The sequence below is a fragment of the Fringilla coelebs genome (assembly GCF_963513975.1).
Source record: "Fringilla coelebs genome assembly, chromosome: Z".
NCBI lineage: Eukaryota > Metazoa > Chordata > Aves > Passeriformes > Fringillidae > Fringilla > Fringilla coelebs.
This window is the reverse complement of record NC_140031.1, coordinates 7127728-7152465: the sequence shown is the minus strand read 5'-3', so window position 1 is coordinate 7152465 and position 24738 is coordinate 7127728. Positions and strand designations below refer to the sequence as shown.

General features: G+C 42.1%; 1 protein-coding gene across 20 annotated transcripts in view; it reads right to left on the bottom strand.

Moving 5' to 3' along the window:
* Positions 1–24738, bottom strand: part of CELF4 (CUGBP Elav-like family member 4) — a gene marked incomplete at both ends in the record, with an annotated part of 671538 nt that overhangs the window by 271432 nt on the left and 375368 nt on the right. For 14 of the 20 annotated variants that reach the window (XM_084225676.1, XM_084225693.1, XM_084225683.1 and 11 more), the window contains one exon: positions 5375–5423. In XM_084225676.1, coding sequence (XP_084081802.1) covers positions 5375–5423 — 49 coding nt within the window. Of the gene's footprint in view, positions 1–5371; positions 5424–24738 lie in introns of all 20 variants that reach the window. The other 6 variants (XM_084225690.1, XM_084225680.1, XM_084225692.1 and 3 more) reach the window with 1 other exon arrangement.

The window sequence follows — 24738 nt, the reverse complement described above, 5'->3', positions numbered from 1 at the left end:
TGCTGAATGAGTATGTAGATCATAAGAGAAAAACAAAAAGATTAGCAGTTGAGGAAAAAGCAGTGGCAGGCCACATAAAGGTAGTTTGTACGGATTGCCACCTTGGAAGAGGATATTCCCTCCTCCTGCTCTTCAGCTTCTTGGGTGGAAAGTCTTTTTAAGGTCAAAGATTGAAAACAGCTAGTAAAGTGTCTTCCAAAGAGCTTGATGTACCAGGCAACACGTGTGGATCAGAACTAGGGAAGAGATGAGAGCTGCAGAGGTACAGCTCTGACATGTGCACAGCCCCAGACTTCAGCACTTCTCGCACACAGGCACAGCCCAGCCCTCAGCAGGGCAGAAGAGAAGATGCTGAGTTCTGTCACGACTGCCCTCTGTTTTCTTATCTTAATGTCTTCCTCAAACTTTTCTGGTCCAAAGATCTGAGCAAAGCAACCAATTTATTCTTTACAAAGGGCTTCTGAGGAAGAAGGTAATCATTCCATGCGGGACTGCTGTACCAGTGTGAAGTCCAACTAAGCTGAAGGAAACCAGTCTTGCTTGACTGCAGCACCTAAAGAGGCCTAGATCTGGCTAGTACCTGGATGGGAAACTTCCTGAGGGGTTTTGGCCATCTGCACAAGCTGTGTAATTCTGATCGGTTAAATGGAAAACAACTGACTAACAAATAATTACTGGGACCTAGGACAGATTGCCTTGCCACCCACAGCAGAACACTAGCACGTCAGAAACTACCTGCTTGAAGTAAGAATTAGACCCAGGCTTTTATCCTAAATAAAAATTTGGCTTAGAAAATGTGGAGAGGCTGTTCTGACCCCATCATCATTACCAGGCTGATGGAAAGGGTATAAAAAGAAGCAGAAAATCATGCATGAGCAAGGCACACTGTTTTGCCATTAGCTATAATTCAGTTCTTGAATATTTTGCTCTGAATCTGGAATAAACCATGACCAAATATGGTTTCAGACTTTGAACATCAAGTAACAGGTAGAGAAATATTGCAAGTTAGTTGAAATATGAAGTCCGAGCCCTCCAGCTGCCAAACAGCAAAAAATGACGCAGCACACTCCTCCCTCAAACATGCACAAAAGATAATCTTCTTGAAAGCACAGACAGAAACTTTAGCAGATTTCTTGCATCAGAAATACTGCAGAAATACTGCAGTACAATGCACCACAGTCTCTCCTGTAAACCTCTTGACATTCTCTCTGCAGGACACAAGTCCTTTTCAAGCCTAAACCCTTCTACCTTTCCTTTCTTTAGCCCAGGAACCTTCTGTTTCTCTTCCACAGAATGCTGGAGGACCCCAAAACCACCACAAAACACATTTTGGTAGTGACATTTACTCTGAGCCAGGGCAGCACACCGTGTACATCTTTGCATGGTTTCCTTCACGGACCTTCCTCTGTCCTTTGAGAGGAATGTGGGAGCAGTGGAGCATCTAAGCATCGCTAACGGACTGCAGCTGGAGCAGCAGGAGAGTCCTTTCCTTTTAAAAAATGTTACTGCCTGTACAGCATAGTGGGACCTGGGGGCTGTGTTTATCATAGGTTAACCCTGCCAGCTGCAGTGAGAGCTGCCTAGTGAGAGCTGAAGATATTGTGGATGAAAATAAGAATTGTGGATGAAATAAGAAATGGCTCCAAACTTTTGCCCCAAACCACAAAACAGACTTGAGATCATTCTCCAAGTTTGAGAAACTTTAAGTGATAAATACCTGCAGGCTATTTTTAGAGCTTAATATCAGACAAGGAGCTGAGGAAAACCACCTCCACCAAGATGAAAATAATAGTGAATTCTAAAAGTTTAGTTGGGATTTTTTATGTTCAAAATTTTGATGTGGAGTTCTAGCTTACATCCCTAAAACTGTATTAGATTAACTAATCTCTGGTAAAGTAGTTTCCATATAGTCAAGATAAAATTTGGCCAAAACAAAGGCAAATGAAATTTTGTAAGATATCTTTAATAGAGCTAGACTCACAATCTGATCACTTTCTATCATATCCTATCAATTCAGTTACTGTTAAAGAAAAACATCTCAGAGGACCCTGAACTTCTGATCAGGTATTTGGAGCTTTATGAAGCATTTTATAGAAGGAGTACCCCTATAGAATATTTTGTATTGTGACTATGTGCATACCTGCACAAACAAGCAGGAATGTAAAATTTTTCCAGTAATTGAGACTATTTCCCTAGAGAAATATATTGAGGACACATTAATTTCTATTTCCCATGGGATTAGGAAAATGTAAATAATGCCAGTTTTTCTTTAAAAGGTTTTCATGGTTTGTTTTGCTTGTAGTACAATATGGAGAATAACAAAAAAAATAATAAACCCAGAAAAATTATTAAGGCCACTCACCATATCCATTTTGGTGGGTTGACTGTAATTTTTGACAAAAAATATATTGAACACTTCCCCAAACTTAGTCTAAATTCTGGCTCACACGTACTAAATGCTAACACTCACTTTCATTTCAACTGAGAATTAGGACACAGGGAGGGTTAAAGACCAAAAAAACCCCAGACTTCAGAAAACAAGAAAAACTGAGCTTAATCTGGTTGAAGGAGAGAATAAATTTGTGACTCTCATCACCTTTTACTTGTGGAAGAATTTACGGAAAAATTCAAAGATTCATGTTTCCGTAAAATGCAAGCATTTGTCCCCAAAGAAAACACGATCTCACTTCCACAAGAATGTTGCTCACCCTTTTTTTAGTAAAAACTTGCTTGCAAACTGCAGTTCCAGACAACACTGTATTTTTTTTCATTAACACCGTGGCCTAGCACCAGAATTCCCCTTAATCCAGGGTGTCTATTCCCCATAATCCAGAGTGTGGATTTTGGGCAGATGAAAAACTCGTGCTGTGTGGAAGAGCAGCTTCATCTCCAAAGCCCCGCTCCTCCCCTACGTCCCATCCTGATAGAGGGACAGGGTATAATAAGCCACAACTTAGGTTTCTTTGTTGTTGAGGTTGACCTTTATCTTGCAGCCCTAATGAAGCCTTTTGATGCGCCCCTAAGACACACGGGCTCCTTTTTAGCATTCTGTTTGCTGCGCCTGCTTTAACCGGTGGGCTCTTGAAGAACGCAAGTTTTCATACAATGCCTCCCTTGGGTGCCAATTGTTCTTTTTCTCCCACAGCTGCCCTTGAGTCATGCCGTCCTGGAACATCACCAGCCCAGAAGCAGCCTGTCAGTGGGGAATTAGGACAACGTGTCTTTCACACCAACGAGGAGAGCACCCGCTTGGCCTCTGCATTATGATCACCACTGACAGAAGAAATATGGGAGCAGACTGGATGGGAAAAGATGAGGTTTGTGTAAGATGAGGAGATAATTAGCTAAAATACAATGGGGAGGGGGCCACGGGTGTGATAATGTGGAATCAAGCTGCCACTGGAGCCCTTTGCAGTTCAAACCACTGCTCCTGAAAGCAGCTGCCCTTAGCAAAGGAGTTGAAAACCCTTCCCAGAAAGCCAGGCATGTGTTCTCTATTACTGATTTGCATTAAAAAAAAAAAAAGAAAAAAAGAAAAAGATTGGGAGCTACGTACCCCGTAGGCGCACTAAGCAAATTGGCCAGCCTAATTATTATTTTTTGGTATGTCTAATTAAATGGACAAAAGGCCCTCCCTTCACTCTCGCTGTCGGCACGAACTCCACTGGAATGTGCTTAATGTCCCCTCATTTGCCCAGGCAGCCCAGCCTTTCCATTTTCCCCTAAGAGATTGGCATTGACAACTGCCCATGGCTTACCCAATCCTACTCAGACACAGACCCAGATCATCAGACAAGGAGGGGAAGGGGAAGAAATTGACCTGGTTCTATTAAAAACACTGGACAATGCTGGAGGATGTGACACATCTTTGTTGCAAGTCAGAAATGTGCCCTGGCACTTGAATGCAGAACTTGCCAGATACCATCAGATACCTTCTGCCCTGTATTAATCAAATTCCCCCAAATTTTGTTTAGAGAGGTTCTGAAAGGGCAAATTTGTCTCTGAGACTTCTGGTGTTTTTCCAGCACTCAGTTCTCCTGATCTGCAGTTACACAGCACCACTGCCAGTCCTTACAGAGCCCCTTTTGACCTGTGGTTTCACCAGCCTGTAACACCAACCCTTTAACCACAAGCTATGTACAAATTCTCCCAACAACTTGAGTCACTGTAGGGTTTCAGCCTCACACTGATGCAGCCAAAATCCCTGAAATCCACACCTTTCAAATGAAAAGAGAGAGAACGTGGTGCCTTTTCTCTGTAAGGCATTTTTCTCCTTTTAAGTAGTTGTTGCCAGAGATTTCCACTAATGCCAGCACAAAGATAGTCATCCCACAAATGAAGAAGAGTTTATATTTATGGTGGAAATTGAAAAGTTTTCAGACATCTAAGAGCCACATCATTACTAAATGACAAAATCTACTCCCACATTTATCAGATACATAAGCACTAGAGGTTTTTACTGAAAAGATGAGGAAAAGGCTCTCTATTTTTTTCCCAATGAGATAGGGATAGAGAGGAAGAGAACATTTCATTATATATATGCGTGTGTATATATATATAAATGTACAGACACAAGAAAAAAATAGCAGGATGGTAATTTATCCAGCATAGCAGACCATCTCACACTCTCTCAGTGATCTGTGTGTTTGATCTGACAAACAGGCTCCTATTAGAAGAGTACGGTGAAGTATCACCACATCAGTTCAGGTAAAAAACCTTTTACAGGAAACACCTCATCACTGGTGATCTATTGAACAATCACTTAACAAAGCCTTCCAAATCCACTGTGTAGAATGGAAAAGCAAAATACCAGCTCCTGATTTCAGCTACACCTGTGCAAATCCTGACTAACTCCCAGGGTCTGAGAGAAGTCTTCAGTTTCCACAACAGGTTTATCCAGATAAGCTGATACAGGTGCAGAAAACTCTGCCAGTTCAGAATTTGCTTTTTCCAGAAATAGAGTTGCTTCAGTGCAAGCAGAAACAATATGGTTAGAGAAACCATAAAATATCTGCTTTATCCTAACCAAATTAAACACCTCTACAGCTCAGCCTGACATGGGCTTGAAAAAACCCCCATTGCTGTCCACTGCTGTTAAACTTTGTTAAGTCAGTGCCTGATGCTTCACTTCTTAACGAGGCAGTTATTTGTTTCTCAGGCAATCGCTGGCACCTGCCTGCCTTTTAAAATCAAATAATAATTGAATATGAGGAAAGTGAGACGAAGTAAAGGAGATTTAATAAAGAGAATCTTTGCTGTGGAGGGAATTTCTTTGGCAGTGATTACGTTACTAATTGATCAGCACATTGCCTGAGAGAAGCCAGAGACAACAATTATATTTAGCACTGTGTCTGAAAGCAATGCAGTCAACTACCTCCTCGGCTTTCGCTGTCCGCTGGCTTCACCTGGATCGGTCTGTTCATCTGTAAGGAAGAACAAAGACAGACATGTAATTAATGGAGGAGTCAGACATTCATATACAGAGGCTTGCTTTGCTTCCTTACTGCGCATCATAATTAGCACCAGAATTTACTCCACAAGGTGGGGGGGAAAAAGCAATTAGTAAACAAAGAACTAACCAGTGCAGGCTGCGGCTTGGTCTGAGGCAAATGAATCAGTGTCACTCCTCTTACCCGACAGTGGCTTAGTTGAATCACATTGGGAGAGGGATCTGACTCATTTCACACAGGTCATGAAATTTTAAATGTAACTTTTAAAATTTCTAATAGTTTCCCCTGGAAACACTGGTGCATGACAGCAAAAATGCTTTGTCAGAACATCAGGACCAGTGAAACTTAAACTGCAAAAATTTCATGAGATTGGCTTGATGGGAAGGAAATTGGAAAGCTAATTCCACTTCTACTGTTAGCTCAGTAGGATAGTCATGTGTAACATAGCAGCCTCCATTTCAAACCTGGATTTGGGTCTAATTTGTCCACATGCTGCAGGAGTATTGCATACTGAGAATTTTCTGGGAGTAGAGGGCCAGATGTTCCTTCTTTTGCTTTTTCAGATATCTTTTTCCTTTCTCATATCACAATATAAGTAGGTTTAAAAACCTTGCCACTGTGTTGTGAATAGATTTCTGTTATTCAAATTATCTGTCTCTCACTGAACAAAATCATTGGGGACATCACTATCCCCAGAGCTGCTCACTCCCAGGAGAGCGGGCAACAGATGCTCATAATGTTCTTCACTGGCAGTGCCTAACATGATATGGGTGCTTGAAGAACAAGGATGAGGGTATACCACTCCTATCAATAGCCAGACATGCAGACTGGAACAGAACCAGCTAAGAATTTAGACTGAAAGCCCTTCCCTGCCTCATACTTCTTGTCACATAAAGCAATCAATACCCTGTGCAGATGGACTATTCAAAATATCTTTCTGTGTGTGACCACCTCTGAGCAGAATGAAAATATCTTTTTGATTTGTCAACCAACAAAGAAAGTACAAGTTCAAACAAGCATCACAAGGAGCATGAGGTCAGGAGGCAATAGGAATCTCCTAACATATGTCTTCCCAGTGAAGTCAGACCACAAATTGGCTGATGAATATCACAGAATGCCTTCAGGGAATTAATCCATCCCTTATTTGTGGCTAATCATAGTTGGGCAGCAAGGCCATTAGTTTTATTTTTCTTTTTTTTTTTTTCCTAATTTTCCCCTTTTTTTTTTCAAAAGTGCTTCATAATAAGTTAGATTTATTCTAATTGCTCTGCACACATTTTTAGTAACAACAAGTTATCAAACTGGCTGACAAGTAGGTTAAAATGATGAAGAGCCTAGCAGATCCTGCTCTATTGTTGTCTCTAGAGGAAAATGTACTTATCCATAAAATGGCTACAGTTAGATTCACACTCCAAAGAGAAGGATCCATGGCTCAGATGCTACTGAGCAGTTCCTGCTCTCCTCTAGGCCTGCACCACCCAACAAAATCCAGACAGATGATGTGCTGAAACCAACAAAGAATCTGGTAATAGCTAAACCTTGTATCAGCCTTGCTTCTGCCACTGCACTGACCAGTTGCTCACAGAGGTACCACAAGGGATTGGCAGGGCAGAGGTGATGTATGAAGCAGCAGCAGCAGGACAGATATCCTGCCACAGGGCTCCTTTATACCCACATGTGAGCAGCTAGCTATTACTCACATTCAAAGATCTGGCACCACGCAGGTGAGGAGAGTACTCAATGTCATGTAACTCCAAATGTATAGAAAGTATAACTCTAAGCCACTCTTAAGCTTGGTGTTTGAGGCATAAACCGTGTATGTTCTTTTGCAGTGCCTGTTCCTCTCTGCTGATCGTGGAGGTTGTCTTTGCATTTAGACTTAGCTGATATGAGCCCCACCTTGCTTCTCATGTGCAGGACAAGGAAGCCAAATTCCTTGGTTGCCTTCCTCAGCTGCTCAACCTCAGGCTGTTTGTGTTTGCAGCAAGCTGGTGTTGGCCATCCACGTGCCAACGTCTGACTCGAGACCTGATTGCTTCTAACACTTGCCTCCTTATTCCAAATCATGGGCTCCTGATGGGAACCTTATGTCTAATCCAACCCCTATGGTCAGAAGAGGGGGTTCAGAGGTCCCTGGTGCTCATTCCAAGACAGCCAGAACCTGCATCCTAAGCAGTCAGTAAGAGACATTGTCACAGAAACCAGGAATTTACAGGAGGTGTGCAGCATACAGCCTCAAGACGCAAAGTCTGGAGTCCAAATGGACACAGCCTTGAGATGCAGAACATCCCATGAATCGACCCACATAGCTACTGATCTGAATTGTGCCCATGAAAATTTGCTCTGAGCTCAAGTAAATTTTGGATCCAGCTTTGAGAAAAACTAAACAGATTGCATGCTTCTTTTTGAGTTGAATGCATCCTTCTTTTAGAGTTGAATGAAGTCAGTTTGCACAAGGCAGAAGACATTATCAGGGCCTTTGGCAAAAATGAAAGGAGGCAAATATGTGTTTGGATTTTGGTTGTTTGGTTTTTTTTTTTTTTTTTGGTTTGTTTTGGTTTGGGTCTTTGTTTTTGTTTTTTCTTTCTGATACTGAGGAGTGAGAAAAAGCTAAATTCTGAAGAAAATTTAAAAAAAGAGTGAGAGAATGAGCATCCAACAGAGGAAGAAAAAACTGGGGAAATTAATAAGTAAAAGGCTAGTGTAATTTAATGTACCCTATGATTTATACACTTGACAATTTCTTTATAGACCAAAGAGAAAGTGCTGCCTGAACGGAGCCCATAATACAAATTGAGATCATCTTGACATGAAAGACACCAATTATAGGGAGAAACACTGAGAGGAAAATAATTAAGTTTCCTTTCTCCATCTATGGAATTTTTTTTTTTAATACAGACACTCTGGGAGCAAGGACCTGTCATGGGGACCAGAAAAGGGCTAAGTGGGAAAATAAAATGGCAGAACAATGCAGCTTTCTAACCTTGGGGAAATGCCTTTGTAGGGAGAAGGGTATTCAGAGATTCAAGTTCCCTGTTTATTCTTTATCTGGAAGTGGCCATAAGTTAAATGGAATGAAACTAAAGTTTATACTCCAAAATGCAGCCTTCTGAAGAGTGTTTGGGGAAATAGTGATATGGACATCTTTAATATGTGTCCTGTCTTGGTGGACCCTGAGAGTGTGACAGGAGAAAGAATATTTTCCAGACAGCAAATCTGATTAATACCATCAGGAAATCCACCTGGGATCTGTGAAATTACAGATGTGGCTGTAAGGTGTTATTAAACCCTGTCACTAGAAGGCTTCAAAAGGGATTTGGCTGCATGGGAAAAGACCTAGGGCATGCTGACCCAACATCTGAACTGGTAGATGGAGTGCACTGTTAAGCTTTCCTCTAGGATGTGCCACACTCCTGTTCTTTCAGTGATCCTTCTTTCCTGTGCTCATGGATGCTCTTTGTGCTGTCATTTGAAATATGGTCATGCTTCCCTCTTCCATGTTATCCCTGTTGGGGTGCCACTGAGAAAGGAGTAAATTGTTTTTACCATTTGTTAGTCCCAAAAAACATTAATCTCCTCTTTAAATTCTCTACCATCCTTTAAGACCTGACTAAAATTTTTTATTCTCTCCATAATATGGAGATATTATGGAGAGAATGGTACCAGAATGCTCTATAGTTATAAAACCATTATAAATCAGGACAATGTTTATCCTCATTCATGATTCAGAGTCCCATTAGGCCAAAAATTTACTTGAAAGTGCTACACTCAACAACAATTTTGTAGCAAAGATGTGCTGAGGACCACTGAGGCACAGAGATTTAGGCAAGAGCCAAATAATTTAATCTGGACCTCTGGTTACATATATAGGCATGGTTTTCAGAGAGGTGGTGAGAGAGTGGCACACCAGAGTTTTATGCACAACTCTGTTCCCAGTGTAGAGTCAGGAAAAGCCTGTGGCTCAGCTTGCCCATCTGTACTGGGAAGAAGAACCTGTGCAGCTATGAATAGGCCTATTTCAGGAAGAGGGGTTGTTTCCTTCTCCCACAAATGCCATCAATATATGTGTTGGTGGTGGAGCTAGAACTTCATGTGCATCACACTTCTCCTTTTCTTGTGATTCTTTGCATGTTCATCTATGATGAATACCACTCTTACTATCACCTTTGCAAACCTGAGGCAAGGTGGTCATACTTGCTACACTTCATATCCTTCATTTTGGGTTGTTCTTTCTTCTTTTTTGCCAAAAATCAACCCGTCCAAATTATGCCAGACGTCACCATCTCACACCAAATTGCCACTGCACCACCTACCCCCACCCCAATTCTCCCAGCAAGTAGAAACACAACATCATTTTTCATGTCCAATTACAGCCACTGTGGTGCCACTGTTAAAAGACAGCGCAGGTACCCCTGTCAAAAAGGGTTTGAGTTACAAGAAGCGATGAATTATAGCAAGCCCTTTTTCAATTCTCCACAGAAATGAAATGTCAGAGCTTGCTGCTGTATTTTTCTCAGCACCATCAGCTACAGGCCACTGCAGGAATTAGACAGGGGACAGACGCTTTTCTGCATCATGATTTTTCTTTTCCTAAGGTTGTCGTTTTTTTCCCCCACCAACCTTTCTCTGCTCCCTCTGGCTTTGATATTAATTTAGAGCAGGTAGAAGGATCACCTGGGAAAGAAGAGTAGGAAGCAGAGACAGTGATTTCTCACTGTCTCCATCTTTCTTCCTCTCACTGTTCCTACCACCCTCTTCCTTCTTGTCTCACCCACTTTTTCAGTGCTCATCAATGTACCTTGTGTTTTTAAGTAGATCTAAAACTCTACGTGAGAATGAACAAATACAGAGGAAAAAAAAAACCACCTCAAAAATATGGAGCTGTTCTGAATATCTTAAAATGTGCTCTGAGACAGGAAGAAAAAAGGAAAAGATGAGGAGATTACTGAAGATTAATTAAATGCCACTAACAGGAAGATCATGACCAAGCAGAAGAGAGGTTGGAGATAATCTGCTGGTTGTGCTTAAGGATGATGTCACTTCAGGAGACAAAAGGTTATTCTAGAGCTTGTGTGCTTTATAGAACCATGGAAGATTTTCCTGCTGATCATATGAATAATAATAATCTTTCCACTACCCTTAGAGGTCTTAAAATAATTGAATACTCCTTGAGGACATATTGGGGGCTTTGGTTTGTATCAAGAACCATGATGAAAGAATTTCTGCTGCCCATGTTTCTGGAATTTTCAAAAAATGTATACAAAAGTCGAGGTGCTAACCTCTGGCAAGGCCTGCTTCCAGCTCTCTACTGGGTTTCTGGGTGATTTTGGACACATCATTACATCTGCCTCTTTCTCAACTTTTATTCTACATAATGAAGATAAAGATATCATCATGTACTATGAAGATGGTTGATGGAAAAAAAAAGTATCTAAATTTTGGTTTTAAACAAACAAAAAAACTAATAAACAAGCATCCTGTCATTTCTATGCTTGGACAGGTATAACAGAAAATAACAAACTCTTCATTCTCACTGATGTTGTGTTGTGTTTGGTATTGTTCAGGCATCAGCCCCCTAAATTGATGATGAAACTCAGCTGAGACCTAATCATGAAGGATGACAGCTAGCAGGTTAGCAAATGTTTATTGGGCACTCCTGCATGTCTGTAGCCGCTGGTTAGCTTCATGGAAAAAAAATCCCAGAGCAACTTCTTCCCTAAAAATAATATGGTGTTCTTGATGGTCTTGTGACTCAGCTCAGATGTTAATTGAAGCTAGGAATAGTTTAATACCTGCTCTGATTTTTTCAGAAAATATGTTTACTATTTATTTCTTTGGTGGGTTTTTTCTGTTTCAAATCTCTCCCCAAAACACTAAGAGGAATTTCGTTTTACCATTTCTGCCAGCTGAGTCTGCCATGAGTCTTTTTTGAGTCTGCCATGTGCACAATAGTAATTTCTCCAAATTCAATACAGCTATTTATGTGAGCAAAGGTATTGGCAGGAATGTGTTTATGGGACTGGGTCATAATTTTTAAAGCATTGAACAAAATCTACCCTGATAGAGAGCCCTAAGGAAATGCAAAGTATATCAGTGTCAAAGTTGGAAAAGCCAAGAAAATCGCCTACAATTGAATTGTGTATGTGTAATTGCAAAGTTCAAGTAAATCACTCTGTACCTGATTCTGAGTGACATAATTGAATTACTGTGATCTAAACTAGATAGCCATAAGCATGATTCCAAAGCAATCTCCTTTCTCTGAAGAAAAAACAAAACAAAGTCAGGGCTCAGTTGCTCAGCTCAGGGAAATTTCTCCAAATGCTACAGAAACAGGAAAGTTTCTTTACCACAGGTTAGCTACACAAGCAGACTCCTATATTTGCTTATTTCAGCTGTAGTGCATAGAGCAAAATCCTGTCCCAAAGGGAGGAGAGGTAAGTGTTGTGTTTGCATGGATTGATGTGTAATTACACATTAACTACATTTACTGTGGGCACTCCAAATTGATACAATGTTGGATTAACGAAAGAGTAAGGAGAGGAAGTATTTTAGAAAGCTTGTTTAAAAAAAACCGAAAAAACACCCAAAATAAATCACATGGGTTCACCTTGCTAGTAATGCATTGCCTCTGAAATGACTATCCCAAACCTCATCTTGGTAAAGGACTCTCAGTTCCTCCCTGCCACCCTCTTCCCCTCCTTTTGAGCTGTGTGCCATAGGTATGTACACAAGCAGATGACAAGACTTGAAATGGCAATGTGTGAAATATGAAAAAAAAACCCATTGAAGGGTCTGACCTTTCCAAATCAGTCAATGCTCTGGTGCCTACCCCTGAGAATGATTGCTACCGGCCATCCCTGCTCTCTGAGAGTATTTTCTATATATCATATAAAACATATTATAACCCATCTGTCTGCTATTGATTCATCTTTCTCCTTTTCTCCTGTGTGTAGATGAACCTAGAGGGGTTCCAGTCCAGTTCATGCTCACGTGCACAAGCCTGTGGCTTCAAATATAAAACTTCTTCCTCGCTGAACAGTTTGGGCTTGAGTTTGAAAGAAACAGCTAATCTTGTTAATAGGCAACTACAGACTTTCCAATACAACAAATCATTTTGTTTGTTCCTGGGGTAGTTGAGCATGTAGTGTTTAATCTTATGGTGTCTTTGGTTTTAAATGAAGTGTGGTAGGGTAAAGGGAGAGCTCAGTCTTCAGCACGTTTGAGGACAAAACACAGGGTGCTTGGCGTGAAGCCTCATTTTCCAAAATGACAAAATCAGGCCTGCCTTTTTAGCTTTTTTTTTTTTGTTTTGTTTTTTTGTTTGTTTGGTTTTTTTTTCTTTTTATAGTATTTCTGTCTTATAAGTATTGCTTCATATGCAAATCTGCAAGTGAAACAGACAGCAGGAGATTCCCTTAAAGTTTTGGGCAGTCACACTGTAAAAATGGTGTTCAATAGGTCTATTTTCACTCACTAGACTGTGCTCCACGTGGTACCTTAGTGACTAAGGACAGAAGATGATGCCCTGATCACCCAGATGGGTGTTTATTGCACTTGTGGATCATGCTTGGCTCCTACACTTGACCTTTTTTCCCTGGAAAAGAAGAGATTTTTGTGGATAGTGAGTGACTTTTGAAAAGGAGTCTGTAGGCCCAGACCCCTTACATGAGTGAGAAGTCCCTGAACATTTAGTGAGTACAATCAAGCATGTCAAGAGTCCCAGGTCTGGTCCTCTGGCCATGCTAAGCTACACAGAAGGGTCTATTTCTGTGTGTATCCTGACAGCAGAGGCATAACTCGAGTGAACATGCTGCTCATTAAATCTCATTTTCTGCTGATATGATGAGCAACTACAATGTGAAATTTTGTTCATAAACACAACAAATTCTGGTATAAAACGAAGTCAGTGTTTTGCTGTCCTTTCCTCCTTTCCTCCCTAGTATCAGTAGGGAAATTTTTTTCCATAATCCCATCTTTCTTCTAATTTCCTTCTCAAGTTTATTTCAAGATAATTTGCATCCAATTTTAAAATATGCCCATGCACCTTCTATCAAAAATCATTCTTCTCTATCCCTAACTTTTTCTATTAGCCAACTTGGCATGTGTTGAGTAAAAAGAGACCTCATTCTCTTTCACTGTGATCCCAAACTGCTGCAAGGCAGAGTAACAGTGTAGTCATAGAATGATGGAATAAGTAATGTTGGAAAAGACCTCTAGGATCAACAAATCCAACTGTTAATACACCACTGACAAGTCCAGCACTAAACCGTGCCCCCCAAATGTCCCATCTACGAGTCTTTTGAACTCTTCCAGGGCTGATGGCTCCATCACTTCCCTTGGCAGTCTGCCCCAATGATTGACCACTCTTTTTGGTGGTTTCCTAATAGCCAACTTCAACCTGCCCTAGCAGGTCTGCAACTTAGACCATTTCCTCTTGTTATCTGGGAGAAGAGATCATCTTCCACCTGGCAACGACCCCCTTCCAGGCAGTTCTAGAGAGTGACAAAGTCTCCTGGATCCTCCTTTCTCTCAGGCTGAGCACTCCATTTTCCCCAGCATGTGAAGGCAGTCCATGTGGACACAACAAAGCTTCACCCTGACAAGCACGGATCCTTACCCTGCAGATGACTAAATGAATGTATGAGGCATCATGGCCTTTAACTGAGTGATGAGAACGTGTGCTGAGGGTCCTGGGTCAGTTTTGCAGGGCTCAGCTAAGGGGTTTTTGGTGGTGGATCTCCCTCTGTCTGCATCTCCCAGCTGAAAGCCTCCCCTCAGACCTCACGTCCCAGTGGTCCCACAGGTACTCCTGGTGGTATTTTGTTGCTGTCTGTTGGGCAGGTGTGGTGTTCTCTGCACGTGGGGCACACCATGGTCACACAGAGCCCAAGGGGCTCCTCAGCACGGACATGAGCAGGGCAGCAATCAGATCATAGGGACAGTTGTGTCCCTGAAGGCATTGTAGACATAGCCCTTGTCCCCTCACTAGGAGGTGAACATCTGCTCTTGTCTCTACCTTATCCTGAGCCCATCACCTCTGGCTATTGGAACTTTCCTGCTGTGCTCTTCCCTCTCTGAGCTTTATCTCTTCTTCTGAAGCAAGGCCCAAACGTTGCCTTTGCCACTAATGGTTGCTTGGCTTGACTCTGCAGACTTCAGTCAAGGCCAAGCTCCATTGACTTCAGCGCTTTGAGTGCAAAAAGACCTTGGCCACCATCCATCCAAGAAGATTAGACCTTCTGTGCTTGTAGCTTTGTATGCCTGGCCACAAAGATAAGAACCACAGCCAGCCCTTTTGCCTATGGAGAAACGCTTTCCACAGCATTGCCATTTAACAAACAACTGAGTAAGCTATGTAAATTAACTAGCTGCTTTCACCCACTGCCAGGACCGTGAAATACAGGCTCTCTCACTGATCTAAATGTGCAGGTAGCTTCAGATCATGGCTTTAAACACAGCCTCCCCAAGAAGTGAAAGAGGCTCTCACCAGGCTAAGATTGCAAGCAGGGTTTTCCTTGGTAGATTCACACTGAGCCAGAAAGTGTTTGTTCCCCACCTCTGGTCCTGCTTTCAAGGTTAGTGTGTTCACTCTTTTCCTCCTACACTAATTTCCCTTTTTCCAAAGGTTAAAGTCACCTGCTTGCTGTAGTATAACAGAGAGCAGACCGTTACCTCAGTCCTGAACAGCAGGAGGCCCAGACCTAAACCTATTCCAAGCAGAATGCTCTGACATTTCTGCATCACAAGAGCTTCCTTCTAAAGGTGTATCCCTATCCTGTGCAGGTGTTATGGGTGTGCTCTCCTTTCAGTTCTATTAACAAACAAATAAACTTTAGTTATTTTTTTAGACTGCCTGAAGCAAGTTCCACTTTGTAAGAGCCGAAATGAAGGATGTGGGACTCCAGGTGGCTCTCCAAAATGCAGTTTATTCCATCCAAGACCTTGCCCACGACCCTGGACTGCTGCAAGGTCTTGGTTTTGGTTACAATGCATTCTATTCTTTGCTGAGCACCTTAATACAGTAGAACCAATCTATCCCTTAACTATTATCTATAGCCTATCATAACTACTATAATTACCATATTCATGCTATTATTCTCCAATCGCTAAAAGTTAGTACATTACAGTTTAACCTAGAAGTTGTTTTTCAATTTTCTTGCAGTGGAAAATTCTGAGACCTTTTTTCTACTTGCAACTTTGCTGACTTGCTTGCCTGTGCCATCTTTCTGCTTGGTAAAAGCATCTTCTTGTTTGGGGTGGGTTTATCCCTTGCTCTAAGCCATAGAAACCCCTTCTAACTAACATACCCTTTGCCTCCTTGGTTATCCAGTGAGACTGGCTCAGCAATTCTTTTCTTCTGTATCAAAACTTGCTTCCATCTCTATTCCTTCTTCAGACTCTATATTTAAAAACCTTTCTACTAAGCATATATATCTGTGGGACTTTCTTGTCAAACTTTCATCCTTCCCAATACCATTTGAGCAGAAGAACCCCCAGCAGCCATGCCACCTTATCCACTGACTTGTCTAAGCTGATTTGAAATCACATCTCAAATTAGATGTGTGAACACTTTGTTCTGATGATAAGCCCCTTTAGCTGTGCAGTGGATCAGGGCTCCTGAGCTGGCAAAAGGAAAATAAAACATATTTTTACCAAAAAGAAAACAAACAAGGAAACACTCAGAGGAAGAATAAGATTATCTTAGTTTTGATAGTGCCCCTTTAGAGAAAATCTTCTGTGAAGGGTCTTAGAGTATTAACTTCTTCTTCTGCCCTCCCTCACAGCTAGGAAATGCATACAGGGTTTGATTTTAAGCCCATCCAGATGCTCAAGCTAGTTCTCAGTTTCTAGAAGTAAGTCAATAAGCACAAGCTAGAATCTTGCAAATTTTAGCAGAGCCTTCAAAAAGGGGAAAACCAAAAATCCATAGATTCCCAAATATTTCTTGAGTTGGGAAAGGGATGGAAGGTTTGAAAAAATCCAAACACTGAAAGAAAACCCCACAATCATTCCAGATTTCAGACCTCAGTGCAATTCTCTGTACCAGTTTCAGCCTGTATCAGGCCCTCCAGTGCAAAATGAACTACCTCTCACTCCCATCTCTGTATAACTGGTATCATCTGGTCCTATGTTTTGACAATTATCTGTAACATAATTACCAGACTGATGAGTCTTGCTGATTAATTATGCCATCCTTCAAAGCTGATCTAGGTACTTAAAATAAACAAACACCCTGGTTGGGTAACAAAAGTGATTTTCCCTCTGTTCCAGGCAACAAAGGCTAGCAAGCTCATTCTGCTATGTAGGGATGTGGTCAAAGACTCGCAGAGATTGGTTTCTGATCTGTCATTCATGTGGAGCTGCCTCTCTTCTGGTCCCTGACTGCACCCTGACTTCCACCCCTCCTGAATGATAAATATTTCCCCTCTGCTGAGAGCTATCCGACAAAACTGGTGTCTGATACTAATGCATCACTGATGCTTTCCTCCTCTAATTATGCCTAAATATTGCCTTTCTTTCTTTTCTGCCTTGAACAGCCACTTTTTTTTTCCTTTCTTTTTTTTTTTTTTTTTGCATCAACATGTACCAAAGCATTAAACAAGACATTCCATTAATTTCTTCATCATCATAACTTAAGCCTGGGACATACCCTTTAAATATTCATTCAGCTATGAAAACTGGGCATTAAAATTTTAATAATGTCAAGCTCATTTGAACTGAGCTCCTGGGGGACTATTACGATACAATTAGAATAAATATGATGATTGATTTGGTGTAAAGGTTCACCTGTCCACATGTGTTAGTGGCTGGAAGCAGCGTGCCACCTCTGGCATCACAGCCAATAGCTCCAAGTTATTTAAAGTTATTTACCACCTTCCCCATCCCGCCCTTTCCCACTTGCTCACAAGCCTGACCCCCTCATCTCTCTCACAGAGTGTTCAGCTTGGATTAGGTTGGAAGAGGCAAAGCAGAGGGGCTTCACTAGGAGCTGCATCCAGCAGCACTCTCCTCTTTCCTTCCCCTTCTTGGGCTGTGGCTGAAGAGGGAGCTTTGTTCAGAGACATGAGAAGTTCACCTGTAAACTTTCTGGAGGCTGTGACCATTAACTTTTTGCTGAGTGTGTGTCTGAGCTCCTGGGCCACGGTGCTCCTGGGGAGAAGGGTGGCAAGCCCAAGCAACACTGACATGTCTGAACCAGCTTGGAGGAGAGCAAGGCTTGTGTTTCCTAGCAGGATCTATCCTGATTTCTGGAGATGTGATGCTGACAGTAAAAAAAATAAAAAAATGCAGAGGGGGAAACCGAGCAAGAAATCACACTACTTAAGGAGCCTTCTGTTTCAAACGCAGGATGTTCTCAAATGCACAGAGAGATAATTAAAAGATTTTGGTCCACTGGGTGCTGAGCATATTTGAAAATTTGGGCCAGATTGTACTTTCTCTCTCTGCAGTGTGAATTGGGTGCTACATGGTGTAAATATGAAAGGAGATAAAATGGAGCCATCACCACTGAGAACAATCACTGGGCTTTTTTTAAAAATCATCTCGTTTAAATAAACTATTAATTAATTCTTTGAATAAGGGTAAAATGCAAACCTCTCTGCGTTTAAAGGTAACCCTTATCTAGCCCTGCTTACAAGCACTGCCAGAACTTCTAGCTTTTGGGGCTTTACCATCAGTCTCCTGACATATGGTGCTTTCCTTAAATCCTCAGCTTATGGACCTGAGCAACTTTTTAATGAGAATTTTAATTCCAGAATGAAAGAAAATTCTTAATGCTTAAAACATCACTCAAAGAAAACAAAAATGTGAAAATAAATTTTGTTTATTTTTATTATCTTATCATACAGGATTGCTTGAGATAATTTATGCCTGATGCATTTTTTATGGTTGGCAATGCTAATTATTAGAAACATTATTTGATTTTCACTGTTTTCAGCTTTTTTTTTCTCTCAGTATTTTGTCAAAAGAATGTACTGCTCCTAAATCTGTCACTTTCTTTCTCAAATTCAAATCAAGTCCTGCTGCTTTTCCTATTTATCGTCTCTATTTCTGCATTATTTACTTTTAATATTAACTTTTAGTAATACTTTGTATTATTTACTTTTACACTCCTACCTCTGCTCTTTCCAAAATATAAAAGATTTTTAAAAAATTAACTCAACCCATTACACATTACAATATGGAGACAAGAAAGGGAGAAAATGGTCACTTGGTGCTGCTTTGCTCTGAAGGAAAGCAGCAGTTTGGGCAACCTTCTTACTGTGAATGCAGACTGTGGAAAGATATGGCCTTTTGTGCTTTTCCCAACTCTATTACCTATCATCTCCTTCCCCAATAAGTTTCCTCCATGGAAAAAGGGGTTAGACAGTAATCTTTATCTTCAGGGCCCATTGTGAGGATTAATTAGATGCTATTCCTACAAAATTGTAAAGTTTTAAGATGCTCTATGAGCTCTCACTGTTATTATAACGTGCCATACCTGCATAACGTCTACCACTGCAATATTACCCCTTGGTTGTTCAAGACTACAGAACTGCTGCTTCTAATTGAGATAATGGCTTCATAGGTTGGTAATTTAATAAAACAAGACTGCTTAAACCAGCAAGGTTTTGATTAAATGGGGTGTGTGCAGAGGGGAATTTATATTTGTTAGAAGCTCTGCGAATCCAAGGTATCAAGGCACAGATAATGCTGGTGTACCTTACACAGAGAGGAAGGAAGGACAGAGCTGAAAGCCGTGGAATAATGGAAAATCTTGAGTTGTAAGGGGCCCATAATGATCATTGGAGTGTGCCTAATACTTGTCTACGTGACTTGGAGTATTGTTTAGATGCTCCTTTAACAATGACAGTCTTGGTGCTTTTTTGAGCCTGTTCCATGACTGGACACCCACTCAGTGAAGAATCTTTTCCCAATGCTTAGGCTGAACTTCCCCAGACACAGTTTTATTCCGTGAGGGAGCTAGCAGGTCAGCACCCCCATCTCTGCCCCCCTTGGAAAAGCTGTGGCTGGTTCACATCCTGCTACAGTCAGGAATTCTGTCCTGGTCTCAGGGGCATGCAGAGGTGTGTGATGGTGTGCACATACAGATAACGCACTGTGCTGCTGCCACTGCTCACTGTGACAAGCAGATCTACTTTGGGATATTGTGTGCCTTGCCTGATTTCAGGGAGAAATTCAGATGTTCCTTTCCAGCTGGCCTTGTCCCCTAGCTTAGCTCTAGTTCTAGAATAAAACTTGGAAAATTTTGGGGAGACTCTATTTCCTGAATGGGAAAACTTAGCTTGTGCTGAAATCACAGGTACATCCTGAAATCGCCTCTCTGAAGCAAGTGTCTGTCCGTGCCCATGCAGAGGCACGGGCTGCTTGGAGACCTCCAGAGGGAGCTCTTGGCTGCCTGAATTTAAACAACTAAATTATGCAAACCCAATTTCCTAGATGGAGAAATTAAGGGTTTACTCCGGGAAGCCTGCTTCATTAGGTACTTAAAATGTACTCAAAAGTTAGTTACTTCAGTACACAGAGTGGATTGCACCTCTGACTCCAGTGATTGCCTGTCTGCAGTGATTTTGGACTGTGGGAGCAGCTCCAGGTGCTTCCACTGCCTGCTGGAGTAAGTGGGAGAATACTGCCCTGATCTTGGAAAAGCAAAGCAAAGAATCTCTGCATCGTGACACTCTCCTGTGCTGTAAATGCCAATTCATAGCTGTTTCCTCACCACAGGTCAGTGCCATTGACAGTTAAAATTTTATCCTTGTATCCTCTCTCAAAGCTCCCAGTCAGGCAAATCTGAAACTGAAGCAATCCTTCCTTCCATCCCTCTGACCCTGAGAAAACAAAGAAAGCCAGGCACAGTGGCGTGGCTATTTTTTGTATAACGAGCAGCACCCACAAAGCTAATGAGAAGCTTTTATGGCTGCTTGGAGAGCACTGATAGATAATCAGGAACAGGTCCAAGCTGAAAAGTTTCACCTGCCAAAAGCTGGGCAGGAACCTTCCATAATACACAAAATTCAGATGCTGACACAAACATGGGCATCTTAGGGAGGCATCTGGCAATTGTGCAAGTGGCTGGGGTTGTAACACCTGGTTCAGAAACCTGGCTCAGCTAAGCAGGTACTTGCTCACGTCTTCATCTGACCCAGCCAAGCTCTCCAACTCAGATACCTGCACTTCCACAGGCCTCCATTCAGGCACAGGAGGGTGCTGGGGTCTCATCAGGGCTGGTGGGGGGTAATGCCTGACCCTGTGGATACAGAGGGGCACCTGAGGCCAGCCATGAACCCTGAGTATGCTTTCCAGAAGGGTGACCAACACTTTGTGACTCCAAAGGACCTGATGTCAGCACTTTGAAGGGGAACAGCTGGCTCAGCAGAAAGAAAATAATAACAGGAAATTGGGAAGTCTGACATCAAAAGTGGATGTTTTTCCTTTTCCCTAGATGTTGTGCTCTGGTTTGGTGGCAGGTTATTGGTCCTGGTAGTAAGTCTCTAGACTGCCTTATGGCAGGGGTCAAAACTACTTAATGAAAATTGTCCTCTTCAGCCTTAAAATCTGTGAACTCTGCTGAAGTTCATGAAAGGTTTGTGGTCTCATGGAGCCTCAAGCAAAGACTCAGGACAATCTGCTTTTGGCTGCAGATATTGTGCTTGTTCCCCACAAGAATCTTATTTAGAGGATCCTCAGAGATGTTTTGATTAACATTAATTTCATGCCAGGCCAAAATGCCCCTGTGACAAGCTTCATTGAGCCAGTGCTGAACAAACGAAATTCAAAATTCAGCTCCTTCACGTGAGATTGTGTGTGTGTGTGTGTATTTGTGTGTGTGTGCACTTTAACTAAATCATTTATGGTCAATAATGCCAGGTTATTATAGGTCAATAACTTTCCATTATTCACTAGCCTTGCTGTGCTCCCACTGTCAGCCAGCACAACGGCATTTTGGCTCTTGTGAAGCAAAAAGCTCCTGATGGGAGCTTTGGAAAAGCAAGCACGAACACAGCTTGAGCAGAGAAAAAGAAAACAGGGGAGGGAGAGAGTGTGAAAAGTTCTAGTTGCTCTCAGGAGTGTCTTGGGGAATGCGTGTGTGACATACTCTCCATTTCTCATACATGCATGCACACTCAGCTCCTAAATTCATTATTCCTATGCTCCCAGCTGGTCAGATGTGAGGCAGCCCAGATCCCAAGGCTGCATGACCACAGAGCTGGTCCTGAGCAAACATTATCTCTCATTAAGGTCTACAAGCTCGGGCTTAATGCCACAGTAGCCTGCGGGTTGTCTAAGCTGTGTGTGCGGACAGTTAACGCTCACAGCTGCCTGCTTTGCACTGCCTACCCTGGAGAGGAAGAGCATCATGTTTTTTTCAAGTCAGGGTGCAAATGTCAACAAAGAAACAAAAATGAAGAAATCAAAAACTGCAGGACGACAGGAAAATTATATTTGCCCCTGTCTCTGCTGCACTGGTACTAATGCTCTGCCCTGTGTCTCATGAGAAGGGTGGTCAGGAGCCTGGAACTGCAGGCATATGTAAATAATAGTCTGTCTCCGTGGAAACTGCAGGAGGCAAAAGCCAGCCCTGTGGTTTGGCAGAGACTCCTTGGTGCTCCTGCCGAGGGTCTGAGTGTGCTTCTCCCAAACAAACATTTTGAGATGACGACCCAGGGCATGGGAGCTGTGGGATGGACTCATCCCTTGTAAAGGGCAACCAGTGGAAAATAAACTTCTGTGTGGAAAGTTTGAGTGGTCAGTAACTAAAAGCCTGTGAGAGGAGACAAGGAAGAATAATGCTGATTTTTCACTGAAAACAGGATATCTAAGTTTTTTTGCCTAAAAGACTTTTTGGCTCTTTGCTGGGAAGTCTATTGACCCTAATTCCAGCTAGCACTGAGATGGTGCTTCCTTTGTGAGACATTTTGTCACTGATCACCCTGCACGTGGGAGAGACTCAGCCTGGGGAAGAATATCAGCTTTTCCTGATGTCCCAGGTAGAAGCCACTGCTGGAGATAACATCTCTGGCAGCCTTGGCTCTTTAAACTCTCACCTCTGTACAGCTGCCGTGGGCAAGGAGGAGTTAACAGGAGCTCTGAAGAGCTGGTCCATTTTGAATGTGAATAATGGGAATACTCTCCTTCAATCGGTATTCAGTACAGGGATGTGCAGAGGTATAAAGTTAATCACTAGCTGGGCCACCCCTATTTCCAGAAAAAGAACTTTAATGCCTTCTTTATCCAATGAAGTACCATTGTTATACCTGCATATTATGAAGGGTTTATTAAACCGGTGATAATCTATTCAAGATAAAGTGATCTGTATGGCCAACTGAGCACAGATCAGACAGAATGATGGGAGGTTATTGTTAAAATATGCAAATTCACATCCTATTGAAATGCAAACCCTCCAGATAAGATTTTTTAATAAATCTGGTCTTTTTTCACTGCATGAAGGTAACCTAATGTTTATTGACTTCAACACCATATAATGGAACGTAATATCTATTAGTCAGATCCTTGCCTCTCTTTCGATTACTGGAGGTACATGTTCTGGCTCCTGAAGAATTTTTGTTTTATAGTTTGGTACACAAGAAAAGAGATTAAAACCCCCAAAATTAATTAACTTCTTTTTTATACAAAGCCCCCCTTCCTCCTCAAATGCTGTCATTAGTTACTCAAGCAAAAGGAAGCAGTATCCATCAGCTGAGAAACTGTCCACTATTTTCAGCATTAGAAAAAGCAACCAAAAGGAGAAATGCTATTTGGGAACACCTCTGTACAGCATAAAATGTAAATTAAAACTTTTGGATGCCTTCCCTGGGTTTTACTATTACCACATCAGAGAAATTTGGGTGAAGCTCCATTTCTGTCTTCTGTAAAATAGGACTATGAAAGAGCTTGACCCGAATTCTGTATGTGTGTTTCTGTGTATAAGACTTGTTTAAGACATGTATTCAGCCTGTATTTATGATTTAGGGTGGGGGGGGTGTGAGAGGAGAGGCAGGTGGTTACAGAATCAGACACAGGTTCAGATACCAAAGTGACGGATGAAATAAAGGCTTTTATTTTAGTGAAATGCCAACGCTATGATAGCAAAAGTTGAGAACCCATTTCTGCTTAAAGGTCACTTCTCCTCAAACCCTCTAAAATTTACATGCTGATGTAGATTGATCTGAGATTTGGTGTGTCTGGTGAATGTGAGAGTTTTGTTTCTGATTCCAAAATGAAGGCCAACACGGTAAAACTATCCTGAAACAGGACCTTCCTAGCTCCTTGGAAAAGCTCTGCCCATCTCAAAGAGATTTTTTTTAATGTTGCTATTAGGCTCTGCCAGGTTTTTGTGGTCAAGTCAGGACTGTGATTGTGTCTAAAATGGTCTCACCCACTCAACATTTTACTCCAGCTGGTTCTTGGTGGACACCAAGTGGAAGCAGTGAGACAGGTAGGGGCTGGGCAGGGTTTCACTGCAGGAGATGGGGCAGGCAGCTCACTGTGGGCACAGGTAGGAGGAGCCCAATAGGCAACAGAAGATGTGTCAGTCAGGGTCTGTAAAAAGCTGCTTGAACCTGGTTATTTGAAGCATCTACCTGTTCTGACCTGCGCTGTTCTGCCCACACAGGGCTATACAACAGCACAGGGATTCACTTTTCAGGTACGGCCAAAAACCTTTACAGGACTGGTCCTCTCTCCCACTGCAGACCTCTGGCTTCAATCTCAGCTGAAGAATATCCCAAGCTAAACCCTTTTGGACACTTTGCCTATGAGACTGATGGGGATGGGCATAAAACGAGCTGCCTGCCTGAGTGTCTGCAGTGGGAACAGCAGTTTCCATCCCCAGTCTGCACTGCTGCCAAAACACAGACTCTCAACCCAGGCACCCTTCTCATCAGTCACTTCATTGGGTATACCACCAGTTACAAATTAGCACTTAATCAAGATAAATCCCATAGGAAGGATACGGATAATATGCAATGCATTAAGCCTGCAAATTAAGATGGTCTGATTTAGCCCTGGCTTTAAAACTCCCAAGCTTGCATTAGGACTAATGATGAATGGATGTACGTCCCTGGTTGGACAGGAGCTCTGTCAGGACAAGGCTGCCCAGCAGCGACAAAGCCAGTGCCGAACAAGTGCTCTGCTTAATGTTCATTAGGCCTTCCACACTGTCCCTGCTTGGGAATGTGCTTCCCCTTGTCGTGGATGGTTGTAATAGTGACATTTCTCCAGGATCTATTGACTTATTGGCCCTGGAGTTCATAAATAAAACCTAACTGAGGGCAGTGGTTGCTGGCAT